Source organism: Cololabis saira, chromosome 15, assembly GCF_033807715.1.
Source record: "Cololabis saira isolate AMF1-May2022 chromosome 15, fColSai1.1, whole genome shotgun sequence".
Taxonomy (NCBI): Eukaryota; Metazoa; Chordata; class Actinopteri; order Beloniformes; family Belonidae; genus Cololabis; species Cololabis saira.
Window position 1 is genome coordinate 26870479 of NC_084601.1, and position 21990 is coordinate 26892468.

The window sequence follows — 21990 nt, forward strand, 5'->3', positions numbered from 1 at the left end:
ATGTTGGATATTCGACAGACATTCGCTCTGGGGGCATTTCTGTCGAATATCCAATGAATATCCAACGTAAAACTAACTTCACCGCGGTCTCGCCATGACCGTCATGTTTTTGAAAGCACACACACATCCACACTACATTTCCTCCAGTCTCCGTGTGCGGGGAAAAAAGGCTTCACTGTAGCCAGAAATAACGGAGTAACGCACCTTTGGTAAAGATAACTGCGTTACTGAATTTAAAAAGTAATGCGTTAGAGTATTAGTTACCGCAAAATGAACGGCGTTACTGTAACGCGTTACTTAATAACGCGTTAGTCCCAACACTGATAATTAGTGGCCGGTGAAATTAAAAAATGTTCAATTCGGGCAGGGTTTGCGCAGCGCAAACGCAGCGGCAGGCGGCCTCTCGCCCGCAGTGTGGTCCGCTCTTGCACCGGTAGCACATAAATGAATGGGATCACCGGCTGCGGTCTGCGCTTTACGCTGTGAAAGGGGCTTGTTGTTTATCCCGGGGTGCGGAAGAGGAAACTCCTCCCACATTCATTTCCGACCAATCAGAGAGCAGCTGGTTCGCGCATGGCATTTGTTAACAGCTTTGAACCGCTACAGACGCTTACCTTGTGAACACAAACCCCACAAACGAGAAACGAAACAACTGTATCGATATAGCCCCTGAATCGGATGCAAAGAAGAGAGCATACCCTTATTTATTTCATAGAATGAGTATAAGTGGCAGATGAGTTCTGCTAATTAAATTGCCTTGAGTAGCTGACGATCTCTCTCTCCTCCACCACTGACCAGATGAGGGATGCACTATACAGAAGAGACCACGGCGCTCAGCCTGAAGGTCAGTTGGGCAAAGACCAAGCTCATGCATGTAGGTGATGGACTGGATCTACTTCGGTCTTTGCTGGAAGTAACACCATGAAATTCAGTTATCTACCTCAGCTCCACCTTTGCCAACAACAGTTACCTGAAGCCAGAGATAGACCACAAAGGTGTCATTGCTCAGGGGCCATGGAAGCACTGTGGAAACCATTGCTCCATCTCTCACAAGAAAACATGTCCATATCTACATCGCAATGGTTCTCTCAGCCCTCATCTATAACTCAGACACTTGGAGAATGGAGGGTTTCAACAGAGTGCTGAGGACGGAGGAAAATGCCCCATTGTACCACCACGTGTCCTACTCTCACTACAGGAATGTATTCAACAGCCACCAGCCCTTCCCCTTCAACCTGACCACACAGTTACAGCCATTCTCTCATTCAACCCAAGTGTTGGCTGTGCCCACTCCTGCTGGATCAATGTCACTGGGGTATAACATCAAGGAACTACAGTGGTTGTCACTGGAGGAAACCAAACCACTGGCCCAAGATCACCAGGAGTGATGCACAGAATAAACTGATTCTGCTATATCCGTGAAAATTTCATGTTCGTAACTTCTAGACTAGATTACTATAATGTGTTCTTAGCAGGATGTCCAAGTAATTCTCTGAATATCCTCCAGCTGATCCAAACTGCAGCAGTGTGAATGCTGACAGGAATCAACAAGAGAGTGCATATCTCTCCAGTGTTAGCTTTGCTCCATTGGTTTCCAATAAAATTTACAATCCAATTAAACGTTTTATCACTTGCATATAAAGTATTAAATGGCCAAACTCCTGGTCATCTTATGCTCCTAAAAGAGCTCTCCATTCTCAGAGTGCAGGTTTACTCGTAGTTCCTAGAGTATCCAAATGTAGATTTGGAGGGCGGGCTTCTGCTATCAGGAACCATTACTATGGAACCAACTTCCAGTTTGGGTTAAAGAGGATGACACCTCACCTTTAAAACCAAACTTCAAAAGTTAGTGTTTAGTAAAGCTAGTTAGTGTAAACTATAGTGTCCTTGGGCCAGTAGTCGCAGCTGCAGCTACAGAACAAGACTAGAGCAGACTCAGGCTCCTAGTTTTTCTGATCTTCCTCTTTTTTTTCTTCAGCTCAATCCACAGTCATTAAGTAAGGGATAATGCCCAATGAGTTGTACATTAACATAAATATATGGACGACGCGGGGGCATGAACCGTCCGAAGCGGAGGATGTTTAATGCCCCCGCGTCATCCATATATTTATGTTAATGGACACCTCGAAGGGCATTATCCCGCTCATACCACGGTCACTTACCAAAAAACATAAATATTAAAAAGGTTATTCATGCTTTAATGTGTTTTCAGTTGAAATCATTAGTTTTATAACAAGCCACAGCTGAGCAGCTGAGCGGATCCCGTTGCCGCTCTGACCGTCCAGTCCATATTCGGTGCACACTCAGTCCAAAATTTACAAAACTAGGTCATTTACAACTCTTACAAATCTTGTACAAACCTTACAAATCTTGCTTAGAAAGCTAAGATTCTTGTGATTCCAGCAATAGAAACCATTTCAGGATATAATCATAGCAGCTGGTACATATCGACACGACAAACAAACAAAGAAAGATTTGTGCAGATGACGCAACTTACCGATGAAGCCTCATAATCACCTCCAGGCAAAAATATTCCCACAAAAATGGTCTGCTTACATTCAGAAAGGTCCAGTAGATCCAACCCAGTAAAGTATTTAGTCAAAAATACATGGTGCCATTGTATAGCCAATGAAATGCTGAAAGCAACTATATATAACTTGTGGGATCGTGATGAATCCTACAGCACCAAATTTCATCAGAATGTTAAAATCGCTGCTCGGATCAGACGCGCATCCGTGTTTTGACTCTTTATATGTATTTATATATATTTCAGCAATATTTATAGTGAATCTGGATATATGATAGGATACCTCTATGTGTCAGCTTTCATTAGATAGCGAAATTATGATTGTAGGTTCAAAGATTCAAGAGTTATGCCCATGGGACATAATCTAATGTCTAATAGTTATAAAATTTGTAATAAAAGTCTTTGTAAGACATAGTCTTACAAAAACATTTGTAAAATACTAATTTTTGTGGTATTGTTATCAAATTCGAAATTGCACTAGATAACCCTTCAGGCTGTGATCTCAATGTGTTTTCAAGCCAATAAGTCACAAATTCACTCATCTGCAGACATCTGATTACCAAACAAATTTCCTGCTGAAATAAAAACCTTCTATTTCAGTGTGTTCAAACTGAGATTACTGAATTGTAGTAGTAGTTACAGTGATTCTGACAGTTGGGGAAAGAACTTCAGAGTGTTATCTTTCAAAAGATAGCAGAACCATCCATGTACTTCAAACGGTTCAAGAACAGCTTTCAATTTAGGCCATGTTTACACGTAGCCGGGTATTTACAAAAACGGATATTTTCCCCTCTCCGTTTTCAAAAATATCCTCGTTTACACGGACTCGCATGAAAACGCTGGTAACGTCATGCCAGCCAATCAGAATCCTGGAAAAAACATCAACAAATGACACGTGTAACTTCCAGTTAAGGCTGATTTATGGTTCCGCCTTACACCGTGTCCACACTGCATGCGAGCGAGCGTCAGCGTCAAAAACAGTTCCATTGCTTTTTTATTTGCACTGTCTACACTGGTTGCGAGCGACGCAGCATCGTTTTGAGCTGGACTTTTGTCGCACGCCCTGCTTCTATTTTCTTCCTGTCGCTCGGTTGAAAGCCGGTTGAAAGTTGAAAAAAAAGTTGAAAACGCTGTAGGAAACAGTCATTTCAATACAAGAACCTCAATAAAGTGGCAGCTGCTGAAGGGAGATCGCCAGGGAGCTGGAAGGTTCTGATAAAATAATAAGATATAATAAGAATTATCATCTTATCATCTTATCTTAATCTTATTAGGGCTTAATTTGTGCCGGATCCAACAAGATCTGGTACCTATTGGATCATTTCTCGTGTCCTCTGCTTTTCCCCCACATCCCAGTAATGATCTGACATGTTTGCTGCTTTAACACCACGAACACGCCGGTCACTCCACGCTGTTCGCTGTTTCATTGCGTCACCACACGCCGTTATTTTGTTCGTTTTTTCCCCACTTTGGTCGGACGTTAGACCTGCTTCTATTTTCTTCCTGCCGCCTTGTCTAGGAGTTATTTTAGGAGTTTCTTTCAGGAGCGCCCGGCGGTTGGTGGAGCGAATAAAAGGCGAGTCTCGGGCGGGTGAATAAAGCGTATGGCGTAGGGTACGCGGCGACGCGCGCCGTTCGGGGAGTGCGCCGCGTACCCTACGCCGTAAGCTATGCGTCGATTTAACGCAGGACCATAATTCAGGCTTTACTTCCAAGACAGAGAGTCTGAGAGAATTTAAAAACAGGTAAAATAAAAGAAAATATTGACGGTGGCCAAACAAATTGTAAACACAGGTTGCACTCATGACGCTGCTGGTGACGTTTCTGTCGCATAATGTGACGTAAATCTCGGTTTTTCTCCGTTTTATCTGTTTAGACGCAAACGTGAAAACTGAGTTTTTGAAAATCTCCACTTTGGCCGGAGTTTTCAGAAATTATCGTTTTTGGGGGCTTTGACCTCCGTTTCCGTGTAAACGAACGGCCAAAACGCATGAAAACGCCTCCGTTTTTGCCCCGTGTAAACGGGGCCTTACTTTGGGTATGCCTTGGATAGGCATTTTGGGCGACTTTTACAAGAGTGGGATCTTAATCTCTTGTCTGCAGCCGTTGCAACCAAGTAAGTTACAAAGTTTTTTAACAAGCCATAACTCAGTTTCCTTGGTAACACCTGAGGGTCTGACTAATACCTGGAACAATCACTACCGTCCCATAAGGTCCTTATGCAATAGACACAGTGTTGACTTCTCCAGTAACTAGGACGGACCTTAGATACGACTTTCTAGTCCGCTCAACTCCACTCGGCTATTTTCTTTTCTCTCCTCTTCTGCATCCCAGTCATCAATATTGTTAAATTCACCAAATAAATTGAAAGAAATGACAAAATCTCTCATGTCGCCGTCCTGCGGTAGCCAGCTCTTCTTCTCTGAATCTCAGTTGCCGTGGTTACCACCTGGCAGTTGATCCAGCGCAATGATATTAAAGATATCAGGCAATTTGACCAAACTTGTTTTATAGGTGTAGGTTATCACTTTTAATGTACACCTGCCAGCCAATCAGCATCGAGTATTCGGACAGACTGGTATAATTATAAGTATTTCATCACCATAATTGTTTTCCATTGTTCTTGTAGTTTGTTGTGCTGGTCATCCTCTCTTTTTTCTCTTCTACACATGTTTGCTGGCCAGAGCTTCAGGAGCTGCATCCTGACCTGCAGTCCCCTCCTCTGACCACCTCAGTGTCTGCTATCTATACCTGTTTATGTAGTGGTCTCTGTACTACACCAACTAACCTTGTATCAGTCATGTGTACATAAAACTCTTAGTTCTCAGTTAACAGATAATGAATGCAAATATATTTTGTCTTATGTACCATTGACAATATATCTGTCCCTGATTTTCATCCTCAGTGGACATTTTTATGATATGGTTTCACACATTCAGGTGCAACAATTACATAAATTTAACCGCACCAACAGCGCAACTCAGTCTACTTGATAATGTGCCATATTAACAAGCTATTCATGACTAACACCCTTAAGTATTTGAGTAAATTAGTGAATTAGCATATTTTAATTTAAGTTAAATTAAAAAAGAAAAAAAAAAACTTGTTACAGAAAGCATTCAAGTTAAATGAAGAATTTGTTTTACAGCCATGCAAATTAGACACAGCAGGATAGAGAAACACAAATAAGACATTATAATACCGAGCGATACTTCACGAAGTAATCTTGTAACCTCAGTGCCCCCTCGAATGCCCCTGATATGTGCTTTCTTTTAGGTGACTCACACTAGGCTCTGGTGCTTGGTATGTTTGCAGCCAACGGGTTTATTCTGAGAATGAACATCAACCCCCCTGCCTTGCTGTAGGAAGTAGCTTAATGATGCGGTTTCCTGTTTATATTTAAGGCGATAACCTTCCCTTCAGCTCCTGCTCAGACTTAACTTTGTAGAGATTTGTGGAGTTTTTATATATAAGGACAAAGATGACTGTGGTGCAGGCAGTCTCTCAATTTTTTTCAGGATTATAAATATATTAAAAATAACTCTTGCATCAATGCAACAATTGCATCTCACAAAAAAAACTGTTGATACCAGATTACCACATGTGATTTGAGAGAAGAAGCCTTGTGGGAAGTGAAGGGTTAAATGCTAACATGGTCTTGCTCAACTCCATGTAAAAGATGTGCAATGAGAAAGTATTAGCAAAGGATGTTATAAAACAAATTTTTATATTTTCATATTTCAAAATTTGTATAAAGGTAAACATTGAGGTAAATTTCTACCTTATTTTCCTTTATTTGATAAAGAAATAAAGAATAAAAATGTTTTTCTTTCCCATTACAGTAGATTGGAGTAGAGTAAATGTTAAAGTACAGGTATGCTATTGTGTGGTATTATTTTGTAATAGCTCACACTCTTACTGCGACCCGTTAATTTGAAAGAAAAATGTGCAGCAATTACTTTTTTTAAATTTGAAGTTCAAACACCAATTATCAGAGTTTAGTTGAATACCCACAAGAAGTCCAAAACCAACTAAAGAAAACAAAAACTAAACTTGCAGATCCAGGGAAATAAACTTTTTAGTCTATACAGAACTGAGACACACGTTTTAGGTACATTTAGACTTAATTCAAACAGAAATCAGTTTTCCATTAATGTGTTTGTGACAGAGATTATATTCACTCAGAAAAATGGGCATTCTATCTATAGATATAATAAGTAGTATAATAAAGAGAAACAGGATCACAAATGGTTGAATGATTTACAGTATTCGACCAATAATACTTAGAAAAGGCTGCATTTCCTTTGAAAATACAGGGTTCACTGCTGTGATGCTGAATGAGAGCTGAATGAGAGCTAAAATTGCTAAAATTGCTAAAAATGTGAAGAAAATGGCAAATGGACGTAGCTGAAATATTTGAAAACTCTTGAGATGATGGAAGAAGAAAGGAGTTGTAGACAGGAGATGAAACTTAAAAGATGAATATTTGCTAGAGAAGAAGATGCGCTTAAAAAAGCAAAACGCAAAAAAAACTAAAATGGGCATTCCCAGCTTCTCCACAGGCTGCAATGTCTCTACATATATATACTGTTTACATATATATACCATATATATATATATATATATATATATATATATATATATATATATATATATATATACACCATATGTGTGTGTGTGTGTGTATATTGCATATTAGTGCATATTATTTCTTTTCCATTTGAAATTGTAACACATTTGTAAGGAACATGCATTTATGGGGGTGAGCAGAGAAGATTTGGCAAACTTTTCATGGGGACAACCCACATATGCATATGCCTTACAAATGTGCAACGTGTGATAATTATGCTCTGTTTTGATTCACTAATGTTTAACTAAATGTCCAGTTTGTAAGCAGTTGTTAATAAATGAGTGAACAGTCTGGTTCGAAACACTGTTGTGGTTTACATTGCTTGAGTTCATGTCCAGGACAACTCCGGGGGGTTGACTTTTTTATACCATACCAGCTGAATTGATATAAAGCAGTAATTATTTTTTTCTTACATGGGTCAGGGAAGGAGCTGGGAGCCTCAGCAACTGTGACTGACATATGGTGGGCATGTTTCCGTCTGGTTTGCGTCGGGTTACCATGCAACATGGCTGTGGTCAGTACAAAGAATGGGCCACGAATGGATCACGTGACTTAATGCTTTTACAATCTATCTTTCAAAATGACCCACTTTTTGCCAGCCAGGTGTACGGATCCATTGGCTCAACTCGAGCTGTGTAGCAACATCCTGATTGGCTGATGCATGTGTTGACGCAGCAACTGATGACATCAACCCATTCAAAGTCCGGAAGAACAACTCATTGAGAAAATCCTATTTTCAAACATGTGGAGTATGCAGGCACCTTACCATGCACCTAATAAGTTCACACTGATTCTCTTGTACCAAAATTTTTTTTTGTTTTGGTTTTGTTAATAGTAGTAAGAATGTAGAACACAATGATCAGCTGGAAGTATGTAATGAGTTCTTTTAATTGCTTTAGAAAATGAAAATGATGGCCTTATGAAGACGTGTCTCTTCCTGTTGGACATCGATTTGACGACTCATTGTGAGACGTGGTTACTGAGTTGTTTGGAATTCAACATTAATACTTTTGACAGTGTTGTGCATGAACGAGTTCAATTGAACGCGTTAAATGAATACGTTCATTTCTGTGAGAACGTTGAACTGAACGATATATATTTGCAAATAAAGAACTTGAACGTGAACTTGTTCAGATTTGCATATCGCGAACTGGAATTTTAACTTTTCAGCTTCACTGTTTAGGGTCAATTATTAGGGAATACATTTCACCATTCACCGCGGGCGGCACATTTAAAATACTCGACGAGACGACGACTTCACACTACATTATCCACGACGCGGTGCACACTAGCATAGCAACAGGCACCAGCTCCATGGCAACGGCGGCCCGAGCCCGGTGCAGTCTTTACATGACCAGTGAAGAGAGAGACGTTGTGGACGCAGCTTCAGCGAGCCGTCAGATGATGATCCACTTATCATTATCTGCGGGAATTTTACACATTGTCTCCCAAAAAATCAGACGGTAAAAATCTAACCTTTTTGTGCAAATGATGTCCACCTGCACTGAGAAAACAAGTCTGAACGCCTGCCTCGTCAACTTCACATTTGAAACGTCATGTTGAGTTAAAGCATCCGTCCATGTGAGAAAATATCTGTAAGTCCTTGACAATCAAAAAAGGTCATCAGGAAAGAGCAAGAAGACCCAACAGCCCCAAACGACCCCAGTCCCACTGCTGCACCTTCAGGGGGTTGATTTCCCAGCAACAGGTAGACAAACTGATAATGGACTACATTGTTGGAGATTTACAGCCTCTGAGTAAAGTTGAAAAGCCACCAGAGCAATACATGATTGTATACAGTGAACAGTTTTAGGATAGGGGGGCGTTTCATTCGTACTTCGCACCTAAAAATATTGAAATGAACTGAATTTGAACTAGTTCAAAATGAAAATGATGAACTATGAAGGTGAACTATTCATTTTTAAACTATGGGAACTGAACTTTGAACTAGTTCAAGAGGAGTAAGAACTTGCACAACACTGACTTTTGAAAACAGTCTTCAGAAAGCAAAGTAGGCAGAAGAATATTTGCTTCATCATGATAATGTTTACATTGAAATAAAGTCAAGTATATGTCACAGTGTTGTCCTGGCTCAGTGGGGCCCAAGGAACTGGAGTATCGTTTGGTCCAGCTCACTGCTGACATATTTTTTCCTTAAAAATCTAAAGATCGATTTTTTTTTCATCATTACATTACAACTTTTGGTATTTTTTTTGTTTATGTCCAGGAGGAAAGGAAAGGAAAGGAATGTTTTGTTTGACACGAAAATAACTATTGCCATGTTTTTGCCTTTACAGTAAATATGTTTAAAGGTATGAAAACATTAAAGTTTTCAGATATAATTGCATAAACTGTCCATATTTAATTTCTTTATATCCTGTCTTGGGGTTACCTTTGCATAAAATGCTAAAAATCAAATTCTCAAAAATTAAAAACCGAAAATGGAAAAACAAAAAGGATGTGGGAAAAGATTAGATCGGATCGAATCAAATCGAATCAAATCTTGATAATCGATTCCAGCCCTGGGGCCTCATCTATAAAGCTTGCTTGCGCAGAAAAAGCGCCTGAAAGTTGCGGAAGCCGCCTTCTACGCAAAGCCTCGGATCTAAAAAGAAAAAACTAACCGAAAAATCTGCGTATCTTTACGGCAACCCTGACCCTCCCGTAAGAATTTACTTAAGACACGGGGAACTGGCGACGCAGGCTGTGAGGTGGTGAAATGAAGATTCATGTCATACTCTTAATAATGTCATCACATATGTTGTGATATGATATCACAACATATATCAGACTTATAATGAAATAGTGCTGATAACGGAGCAGGCGGCGGCAGGGGGGGGGGGGGGAAGAAAGTGTTCTGATTAAAATAAGGAAAGTTGGACTATATACCAATTGCGTTCATAAGGATAAAGTTTTTAAAAAAATTAAAATTAAAGAAATAGTCCCTTCTCCCCATGTGTGTCTGCCTGTCATGCACGGGTACGTGCGCTCATGTTGTTTACTTTTAAGCCGGAATTATGGTTCTGCGTCACACCAACGCAGAGCCTACGCCGTAGGGTCCGGCGTAGGTGCGCGTCGCCGCGTACCCTACGCCGTAGGCTCTGCGTTGGTGTAACGCGGAACCATAAATCAGCCTAGAGCAGTTCTGAGGGGAGACGGGAGGGAGGAGGGGGAGCGGGGGCTGCCGGGCCGCCGTCCCGAGTGTCTTGATGATTTGCTGAGCCTACCGTTAGTTTTTAAACTGTAAAAAGTGGGGGGGACAAATACATGATTTTGAAAAGTGGGGGGGACATGTCCCCCCTGCCCCCAGTGGAAATTGCATCGTGCGATCGTGGCACTAACGGGCAGCAACGACGTGCTGCCACTCACTCGCTTTATTTTATACTATTTATATACTTTTCCTACTTTTACTGTGACCACCAAATAATCTCGTTTCACTGTCCTCTCTCCACATCATCCACAACTTCTAGATCTCAGATCTCAGCGAAATTCAGTGGCACGGTAGCTCGACACGTTCATTCATTCTGACGCATTCATCCGGATTCATCCCCAACAGGCTGCAGGAAGCCACTGCGCATGCTCAGTAGGCTCATCCATATGGATTTATGGGCGTGTTGAGGGCGGGATATGGGGCGGAGTCAGCTGCGCAGCTTTCCAGGTGGACTGTGATTCATAAAGGGAACATTGCGTGGAAGTCTGCGTGCACGCGGTTTTATAGATCCGGATTTTTTTTCGCGCCCGCCATTTTCGGCTTTTGGGCGTACGTGCACTTTTAGTATGAATCCTACGCACTCCATTTTAAATGAGGCCCCTGGTGATTAATACTTAAATTTCACTACTGAGATTTGTTTTGCCTTAACGGTTTCTGTAGTTTGGGCCTGTGGGGCTTCCGTAGCGGGAGGAAGTGCGGGACTGTGTTTTTTGTGAGTCATTGAATAAACGAGTGACGGTGGAGTAACACAGTGTTTTACCATTCTGTTGACGTTCTGTTGACGTTCTGTTGCCGTACTCAACGCGTAAACAATCTCCTGTCGTCATTACCTTACAGTCATGAAGTGAGTAACAAGTGTAGCAAAAGAAGAAAACAATAATTGTAAAGATAGTCACTACATGCTCAGTGATGCCTGCAGGGTCTGAGACGTAGCTGGTGGGTGTTTTGGGGATTCCTATGAGCAAGATCTTTGATCTTAAAGCCAAACTCTACACACTGTAAGCACCGTGTGTTAAGTTGTTCCTATGACAATATGGTTATATAAATGACAAAGATGCAAGAAAAGCTCATTAAATAAATATTTTATTTGAAAATAAATACATTTTCTTAAAATAGAATCAATAACATTACAAAAGCTTTGAGGGAAGTGGGAAGAAGAAGGGAGGATTGGAGAGAGGTAACCCAAACGAATGATGTGTAATTTGGAACAAGGAGTACAATCTCACGTTTATCTACCATCTTAAGACAAATTCCCACCCAGTGATGTTCTGTACATTCTCAGCAGCTTTGTGGGAAGGTGGTGGCATCCCTTATGCTTGCTTAAACATGCAGTGTACTTAGTCTTAAAGCTTTAGGCCTTGCACCCAAAGACGTTGGTATACAGTATCTACACACTGTAAAAATGAAGGATATAAACTCTTGTCAACACATCAAAAATAAGCCACTGATTTACATCTGACAAAGGTACCTTAATTGTGTTTAGATAAACTTGTCCTCTAGTCTACAGTACAAAGATAGAATACACAAAAAGGATGCTCTGTTGTAGCAGTGATGTCTGGAGGACAGAACCATTCCATCTCTAACTGTGACTTTGCCTGGCTGCAGTTCTGCCAGACTGAGAGATTAAACGAGCTAGTCTTCACATCAGCGTTTCAATGGCTTGTTGTTGGACTCAAGAGCCTGGTGATGTCTGATCTAGGAGACACTTGGACAGCAGCCCAGTTGTGATGACGCTGCACCGACCCCTCCGACACAAATACCATCATGATCAGAGCCATTTCTTGCTTTACGAGGTTCCTCCTCAAGCTTCAAGGTCTGTCAGAATGATCTGTGTTCGCTCTCGCTACCCAAGTCAGCATTTTTGACTGCTCATTTAATGGCTCAGATATGCAGTTTATGATGTGATCCAGAAGAGTTTTTTTGCAAAAGTTTAAGTTTGTAAAGTCATTTGGGTGTGTGTGTGTGTGTGTGCGCGCGCGTGTGTGCGCGTGTGTGTGTGTGTGTGTGTGTGTGTGTGTGTGTGTGTGTGTGTGTTTGTACGTGTGTTTTAAACCCCAATCTTTGTTTAAATGAATGAACTTGGACATCATATTCACAAGTCTAGCATTTTTCTTAGCTTAAAGTGTAACAGATGAATGCTACACCATTATCTTAAAGGGTCTGACCTCCCCCAGTTTTCCAAAATAGGGCTCCGATGAGACAGTCTTGCATCAGGCCCCTCACAAATGCTAGAAACGACCCTGATTATGAATGCAGTAGAGGTTTGCTGCACAGCTGGCCTACAGGAGTAAAACAACAACTCTGGCATAAACCTAATTACCCAACAGTGCTTAAAAAAAGATGTGGTGAAAAAAGAAGCACCACGGACATGTCCATTTCAGAATGACCGAGTCATTGGGAAATGTGCAAGCCTCAGTTAAGACAAGTGTGTGAGGACATGTCATTGAAATGGAATCACTAGAAAAGCAGCAGACTAGGTTAATCTGTGGCAAAAACAACAACAACTTTGCTCCATTTTTGATGTTCCAGCTTAATTAAATCAATTCCACACGTAGTGGCAGCTTCAACAGTGAGTAAACTACTGTAAATACTGCTGGCGAAAGCTGTGTCCAGACCAAAATATCTCCAACTGCACAGAATCCACTTCCAGCACACCACCATCATGGCTTTATGGAGGAGCATGTCATTTGATGGGATTTATTAATGCATCGATGCACAGATGTAAGAAAAACAATATAAAACAATCCTGCCTTTTTGTTTGGATATTCTTAAGTATTTTGTTTGGTTATTTTCCCCTGTTTCTCATATGCCTATATTATTGAGCCTCCATCAACTTGTAACACAAGATGCCTTAAGTCTTACCTGTGGCACATGCATGCTTGTTTACCAAAGATGGATCGTGTGTAAGATAAGAAATATTTTATCAGAATCAGGTAAAATAAAAACGTACTGATTGATGTTGCACATTTCACCCAAATAAGTCAAAATAAACTCCACCAAGTCAACCCAGATATGCTGCATAACCTCAACATCCTCATTAGCTCTTCAAGAAAATGCCATTTTGGTAAGCAATCATTTTGAAGAGCCAGTCTTCAATTCACAGACAAACAAAAAAAAGAAACCAATTCTCCACTCTAGTTACCCTTGTCCTAAATATCCAACAATGTTTGCTACCAGTTAAAGGTGTCATTAGAGATAAAATACATTTACAGAAGCCACAGAATCTAGCGGAGCCAGATGGACAGTCTTTTCGGGTCACCTTCCCCTATTGTGTCTGCTGAATTTACTGTTATCCAAAAGCCTTGGCACTGTAGGCACGTGTGCTGGGGGCCAGATTGGTGCAGGCAGAGCCTGCTACATCAGGATGTCTCAATTTGGCCAAAGGTGGCAGATCTCACTGGCACCGGCTCAAAAAGAAGAAACCTGCTGCTTTTTCTGCATTTTTGCTAAATACAGTTCGTCATCCGTTGCAGGCAGGTCAGTGTGAAGGCATACTGGACACGTTCATCTACACAGAAACACCAAAACAGAGAGGAAAGATTGTCTCCTTTTGCTGTGCTACTGTGACCGCTCAGTCATTCTTTGGGGGGCCCAGTCCAAGCAAACCAAATCAGGTTTGCTTGTTAAACTGCTCAACAGCTGACCGTGCTTGGCTGCTGTTTGCACACAAAGTCCGGGATGAAGTCGAACTCATTCTGTCCCAGGAAGAGCTCGGGCAGCTCCTGAATGCGATCCAAACCAAACTCCAACACCAGTGAAGTCAGAACCTCCTCGTCGATCAGATCCATGTCCATTCCATTCTGCCCGAAAGGCCCACCAATGTGTTGCATGTTTGAAAGCTGGGCCGGGCCCATTCGGTACTGAGCCCCGTTGGGTAAGTGGTGCCCGTTGGGCGAGCTTAGCGAGTGTCCATGATACTGAGTGTTGAGTTTCTGCAGGTGCATGCTGGCCATGAGCTGCTGGGAGGTGAGGTTCCCGTGATGGTACTGCTGCTGGTGCCCGCCCTGCTGCTGCTGCTGCTGCTGGGCGTGCATGTGGTGGTGCGGCTGCTGTGGGCCCTGCCCATTGTACATCATGTTCCCAGACATCATCTGGTGGTGATGGTTGTTCATGGGAGCTCCGTTCACAGGGCCGCCCATCCCCCCTGGTCCCACCATGTTTGGTCTATGTCTCATGGTGGCTTCCATGTTATTCTGTGGGGTCCTGCCGTAATGCATCATCTGGCCGTTGGACACACAGCGCAGGCCGGGCTGGGCGTTGTGTTGCGGGGGTCCGTTCATGCCCATCCTGAAGCCGTGGGTCATGGGCATCATCATGTGTTCAGCCATGGCTCCTTAGTCTCCCCTAAAAACAAACAACATATGATCTACATGAAATCACAAATATTCCACATTGGCCACAGTTACATGCTGTTTTTTAATTCGGAATTAATTATTCCGATTTAAATATTTCCGAATTAAACTATTTTCCTTCAAGTTTACATGGAAATACTAATTCCGAATTGAGGTTGACATGGAAAACACATTTGATCGGCTTTATCAAATTCCGCTTAAGGTCTGGGGGTTGGGAAGGTTCTGATTGGATAGGGGGGCGGACCGGAAGTTACGTCTACCGGAAGAAAAACAAACTTAGCCACTACAACTTTGAAAAGCTCACAATTTTTATGTTTCCTGCCATCTGTTCTTTTAATTATTTCCAGGTCCTCCAAGCTATTTATTAAATAAATCATCTCTGCTCTTGACCACCGTTTACTGCGTGCTGCCATCTTGAAACTTTGTTTGGAAAACAAGCCCAGCGTGGAATATAAGCGTCATCGTGACAGGCGGGCAAGGGAACGAGCAGCGCAGAAAGACCGGAATTAATTTAAAGCAGAATGAGTGTATACATGATCGTGGAATTATTCTATTCAGATTTAAAATCGGAATAAACCAGCCACTTACTTCGGAATTAAGTGTAATTTGGAATGGCTATTTTCATTCGGAATTAGGTGTTTACATGGTAATTTTTACTCATTTTAAATCGGATTTAATTTTAATTCTGAATTAAAGAGGAATAAAACTTCCCATGTAAATGCACCATGTGTTCTCACTTTTGATTTTCAGTCTGTGCATGAATTTGGCATCCATGTTGAAAGCTCTGTAAATGGCGTCTAAGGATTTGCAAATGATTATCATCTTTAGCTAAAAAGTTATGATACCAGTCTTGTATGAGAATGTCCAACTCGACACAGTTTTTAGTCCACCATCTAGATATGTCCAGTACCTGATCCAGCTGACATTTAGATGCTGTCTCAGCTTGAACACATTTGGGATATAATAAAAAAGATGAGGGATAAAAGATAAGATAAGAAACAAATCACACATTAAAAGCTGTTCGGAAGAGGTGTGTTTTGAGATGCGATTTGAAGGTGGCATCTCATGATGACATTTTTGAGGAACATGTGCCATCTTCAAGACCACATGTTTGACAAGAACATCCATGCCTTTTTTTCTACAATATATAACTATAAAAAATAAACATTAAATGGCTGAGAAAGAGGAGGGTTTAGGTACTGGACCAGTCTGCCTGCCTGACCTGTCCCCAAAGGGAGACAGTTTTTTGTTTTAAATTTTTTTACACAAAACAAAAATAATTCGCCTACATCTTTGGAAGATCCTAAATTACAAATTCCATCATATCCAGCATCACGGTTGATTTGTGACACCCCAAATTACATCATACTCCTCTGGGATATCACAATTTAAAAAAACATGCACTTAACTAACTTAAACAATGCTGTTACAGGGCAGTTTACATTTACAAGAACACAGGCACGCGCCCAAACTGACTTATCACGAAAAGAAACACTTAAGGATCTTACAGATCATCATTTAATCTCAAACTCTTAATACACATACTCAAGAGCATTTGAATAATGAAGCGGAAGTTACCATGGCGATCTAACAGGTTGGAACAGAGCCACCTACATGTCACAGGAAGTGTGGGCTTGAGACAAACCAACAACAAACCGGATTATCCTAATTATCTTGTTTCACAGGAGACTCCTCAAGTGAAGAGTGAAGAACGACATTATCAAAGAGGTGGCAGTAGTTAATCATGTTACTTAAAGTTAGATAAAACCGTTCCAACAATAACACTAATGACACAGCAAACTAGCAGAAAAGCCTTTAATTCCTCCATTCTGCCCTTAGCTGGTACATGTTAAACAGTGCTCTTTGATTTCTGTCCAATCTCACACAGAATGGCATAAATCATGCTTCTATGAGTCTGTCTCAGTAGAGGATATGTCTAAATGAAAATGCCATGGCCGTTGTTTTCAGTCCACTGAATCTCTAAAACCAGTTAAATGGTGGACAAGATTTGTCCAGCAAATCGTAGGTACTTCACTGGAGCTCTGCAGATCAGACACCCTGCACCGAACGGCTGAACGGGTTGTGATTTGGCTCATGATTCCCAGCTTCAAAACAGGGTTTCCTCATAAAAATCCTGACATTGTAAAAGTGTTTTAGCTTAATGTTCAGATGCATGCTGGTTTTAAGGGATTTTTATGATGGAACAATCCGCTTGGACTCGTTCAGCCTGATCCTGGCAGTGCAAGACTCACATTCACTGTTGACTAATATTACGTTCAGTTATTGGCTAATCCTTCGGTAAATGAAGCATTGATCCTGACAGCTGCAGCTGCACCAACGAGACGCTTTCCTCCGTGGCATTACAAGACAGCTTATTTGATTTGATGTGTTCACGACAGGAAGCTAGAAGGAATGTGTTTGGGACATTGTAAGTGTAATCATGTCACGCAAATGATTTCAGATGAACTGGGATTGTTTCAGTAGACAAGCTCAGACAACATTCAGTGTGTTCAAAATAGTTTTTCATCCCTGATGATCTATATCACCTCATTGAAGAAATGGAGCTATAACGTTTCATCTACAATGCAACGAAGTGGAGCTTTCACCCCGACGTTGGAAACGGGAAAGATTTTTCTGCAGGCGAGTTGAGGCCTGGGGAGTTACCATGTTTCAGCCTCCAGGTCTGGCTCATGGTGGGAAAGTGGCCAATGAGAAGCAATGCAAAGAAGAATGGACCTAAATCCCTTCACATCCATGACTACGTTTACATGCAGTCAATAACCTTTTTCTAACCGGACTATTAGCAATAACCTGGTTGCGCACGGCCATGTAAACACCAATAACCCCTTTTTTTCCTAACAGGATATCCCCATCAAAAGGAACAGGAATTTGTTTTCTGCACATGTTCTTTTCACAAGGAATCTTGCTCTTTTGAGTCCAGGAAGTTCTTATAAACATGGCGAAACGCAAGACCAGGAGGAGACTAATCACTTCATAAATGTAATGAAAGATATTAACATTTTGGCATTTGTAGACGGTAGAAAGTACCGGGATAGCGAGATTTACAAAAAGGTGAGCGAAAGGTTGCGCGAAGCAGGATTTGTACGAACACCAGACCAGATCAAGCACCGCTGGAAGACGCTGAAAAAGGCAAACTACAGGGCCGAGAAACAAAACGGTACCAGCGGGTCCGATTATCCGCCGTGCTGCTGTTATTGTTGTTGTTTTGGATTTGGATCAAGGAAGAAGAAGCGGAAATGACAGGAATTGCTTCATGACGTTCTCCGTGCGTCGCTGATTTGATGGAGATAACCCAAATGATTACAATTACCATGTATACAGGGATAACCCTGTTTGCTCACGCATGTAAACAGATTCCGAATGTTTCAGTAACCAGAATATTGACCTTAACCCGAATTTTGAATGCATGTAAACGTAGTCCATGTGAAAGGCTAATAAAGTCTTTTAGAGATGACTCCTTCAACGTGTTACTGATAAAGCTGGCTGTACAAGCTACCGAATCACGGGGGTACTTAGTATTGTCCACTTTATTGGACACTGTGGGAAGTGTTATATATTGTTGTTCTAAGGCTGTATTTGTCTAATAGCCCTCTGCAATAAAATGGTTTTAACTAATTTTCATTTTTTTTTATTAAAAAGCCACAGAATTATAAAAAAAGACACTAACTCTTGGGTACGACAGTCAGGGGGTGGAGGCAGAGGCTTGTCTAATGATTCAGGAAGCTGATAAATGTCACTGTTTTCAAAAATACGGAAATAAGAGGCATCTACCATGACAAAAGTATTTTCTTATTTAGTCAAAGGTCAGTTCTTGGTCATGACAGGTGGAGTCTCCAGGCCCCATTCTGGCTTTGTCTCTACATGTCCCCTGTTTTGAGTGTCTTAAAAAAAATAAATAGCCCAGGGGCCCTGGAGAGCTCAGTGGGTTGAGTGGGAGCCATCTGTAGAGGCTATAGTCCTTGTGCAGGCAGCGCAGGTTCGAGTCCCGGCTTGTCCTTCTGTACTGTAATGCCCCCCCTTCTCTCTACCCATTTCCTCTCTACCGACTGTCTCAATAAAGGCCACTAGTGCCAAAACACCTTTAGAAATAAATAGCCCAGGTAAATGTTTTTAATAGTATCTTTATAGCTTTTTTTTCTACATTCACACTAGGCTTGTGTTGAAAAAAATGATTTTCCGATTCTAAAGATCGATTAAATTTCTTTTTCATCATTACAACTTTTGGTATTTTTTTGTTTATGCCGAATATTTTGTTGGACACAAGAATAACTGGTGTCATGTTTTTGCCTTTAAATATGTTTTAAAAGTATGAAAACATTAAAGTTTTCGGTTATAATTGCATAAATTGTCTATATTTCATTACTTTATATACTATCTTGGGGTTACATTTGCATAAAATGCTAAAAACTAAATTTTCAAAAATGTAAAACACCAAAAATGGAAAAAATAAAAGCGATTTCATACGGCCTCTGTTTGCTGCCCTGGATCTGTTTGATAATTCTGACCAACGATGTTTCTGAAAGCAGTTATATCAGCATTCTGGGAGGTGATGGGTCCTTACAGCATCATTAGCTGCCAATACTTGCTGTTGAATCTCAATATAATACTAGTATTAATATGTTGCAGAACTACACAGCTCAACAACTCAAAAAACAGTTTTAATAACACTAACCCAAATAAAATATCGGAATCGAATCTAATCAAATCTTGATAATCGAGTCTGAATCTTAAGAATCAGAATCGATTCTTGACATTTGAATCGATCCCCAGCCCTAATTCACACAAACACACTCCTGCAGTGCTTTGTTTCAACATCTGGAAAAAGACAGCCAATTTTCAAAACGTTGAAGCTACTTCCCTTCCCTCCTCCCCCACAGTTTCAGATCCTGTTCTTGATTTCAGCTTCTCCACTCATGTCGGGATCATCACAAATATCTCCCAAATGGCATCAGTGAAGAAGGACGAATAGGTTTCACACGGACGAAGGAGGGCAGCAGTATCCTTGCAGCCAAAAGGACACAGAGGAATGCCTGACCACAACACACACACACACACACACACACACACACACACGCATCTCTAACACCCAACTATCAAAACACAACACAGTCCCTCCGTCTTCACAGCAGTGGCGCCACCATGGGGTGGCCAGGGCTGGCCACGGCCCCCTCTACAAATTTGCTGGCCACCCCACTGGCCTCAATAAATAAAAAAATTTAAAAAAAATTAAATAACGCTTGCCGGTCACATAGATTCTATCGTCACCGTCATCCCAAATCATTTGGGCCAAATGCATATCAGTAGGCGTTTCTCTAAGTATTTCTGAGCCTGTACTACAACAGTATAATAAAAAGCTGTTATGATGGCTTTTAGTTTTGGTGTCCACCCCAATAATTTAAGTGGCCCCATCTGTCCCCCCTCCTATGAAACATGTTTGGAGGCGCCCCTGCTTCACAGTCAGATCCTGCGTGAAGCATCTCCGCGCGTGGAGATCCTCTGGTAACTGGATATGCTGAGGCTGCTGTGGAGAGGGATGCCCTGGTCGGAAACACGCTCACCAAGCACCAGAAAAACAAAGACGCGCAGACACCCCGGCACTGGAATAAACTGCCGCTTCCGCCGGCTGTTTCTGAATATTCACACCATGTAATGCTGGTAAAAGACTTTCCCGAAGTAACCACTGAAATATTCTGCTTTCTAACCAGGTTCCACCTTGCACAAAGCAATTCCACCTACAGTAAACTGCACTTTTGGAACAGATGGACTAGAGACGGATGATTTGTGGAAGCATTATTATTATTATTATTATTATTTATTATTTTGCATCCCATGAAGCTCAACCACATACAAAACATAAACAAAGATAAGACAAGGTTTGTCCATAACCAGGTCCGATGTTGTAGTGTAAAGGAAAAAGGAGACAGTCCACGGTACAAAAGGGGAGCCAGCGCGTAAAGGAGCGCGTACATACCCGCTGCGTGGACGTGGAATGCGCTCCGAGGAGAGTGTGCTGTTCCTGCAGCTGGTGCTACATGCAGACCTGTCCGGTCCGAACCCGAGCCGAGCCGTGCCAGTCACAAGAGTTGGTTTTCTGGGTCAACTCCGGGATTATATACTTGCAGGCGCAAAGGCAGAGAGAAAGGGAGAGAGGGAGGGGAGGAGCCAGCGTCCTCTCCGTCTCCTTTGTTGCCATTGGTCCTCCCCCCTTAATCACCGTGCAGAGAAACAGTCAGCGAGCACGTCCTCGCATCCACGGAATGACACGGAGCCGCACGTCCTCAACGTGCGCTGCGTGGAGACGCTTCATTACCATCACGCTATTATTAGCGGTGATCCTCAGTCTCCCTGCAGGATCCTGCCGGAGAGCAGCGGGGAGGATGGGTCCTGCTGCAGTATGGAGTAAAAAGATGTGTCCATGTTATAACCAGTACTCGAGTTGAAGGGGTATGAGGGGGGATGGCATCCCCCCCTGAAATAAAAACGGTCAAAATCATCCCCCCTGTAAAACTGCCATCCCCCCTTTCCATCCCTTATGTCATTTCATCAATGAATGTGGTTTTACTGCTATTTCAACATTTAGTCATCACCAGAAAAATAACACTAGAAAAATAACTTATTTGACAATTTTCACCTGTTTCAAGTAAATTTTCACTTGAAATAAGTAGGAAAAATCTGCCAATGGGATAAGATTTATCTTCTCATTACAAGCAATAAAATCTTGTTCCACATGTAGATTTTTCTACTTATTTTAAAAGGTATTATCCATGATTTTAGAGAGCTAGCAAGATTTGAAAGTGGCACCTCCTCTAAGCCCCGCCCCCTCCTTCCCCTCCCGTCAGCGCTCCGTCCAAAGCCACGCCCCCACAAACTTTGGGGAACGCGCATTTGCAGGAGTCGAGTTTTCCAGGGCATTTTGGACAGCACATTTTCAACAAAACTACCCCATGTCTCATTCACCTGTAAGCGAGGCTGGTTTTAGGGGGGGGGGGCAGGGGTGGGCTGTGCCCACCCAAACATGCATCCTGCCCACCGGTGTCTCCATCCCGGCGAGAGTGGAGAGCAGAGAGCGGAGAGCGGGTGGCGGTGCGCTGCAGGCTCTAGAGCCACAGCTACGCCGTAGCCTACGGCGTACCCTACGGCGTAGGCTACGACATAGACTACGGCGTAGGCTACGGCGTAGGCTACGGCGTAGGCTACGGCGTACCCTACGGCGTAGGCTACGACATAGACTACGGCGTAGGCTACGGCG

General features: G+C 42.1%; 1 protein-coding gene across 1 annotated transcript; it reads right to left on the reverse strand.

Moving 5' to 3' along the window:
• Window positions 1-11435: 11435 nt before the first annotated feature.
• Window positions 11436-20857, reverse strand: cited4a (Cbp/p300-interacting transactivator, with Glu/Asp-rich carboxy-terminal domain, 4a). The gene is made up of 2 exons (XM_061741186.1): window positions 20713-20857; window positions 11436-14712 (listed from the first exon to the last, which is right to left on the reverse strand). Exon 2 carries the CDS (start codon window positions 14694-14696, stop codon window positions 14001-14003), a length of 696 nt encoding a protein of 231 aa, XP_061597170.1. The 5' UTR covers window positions 14697-14712; window positions 20713-20857; the 3' UTR covers window positions 11436-14000.
• Between the last annotated feature and the right edge of the window lie 1133 nt (window positions 20858-21990).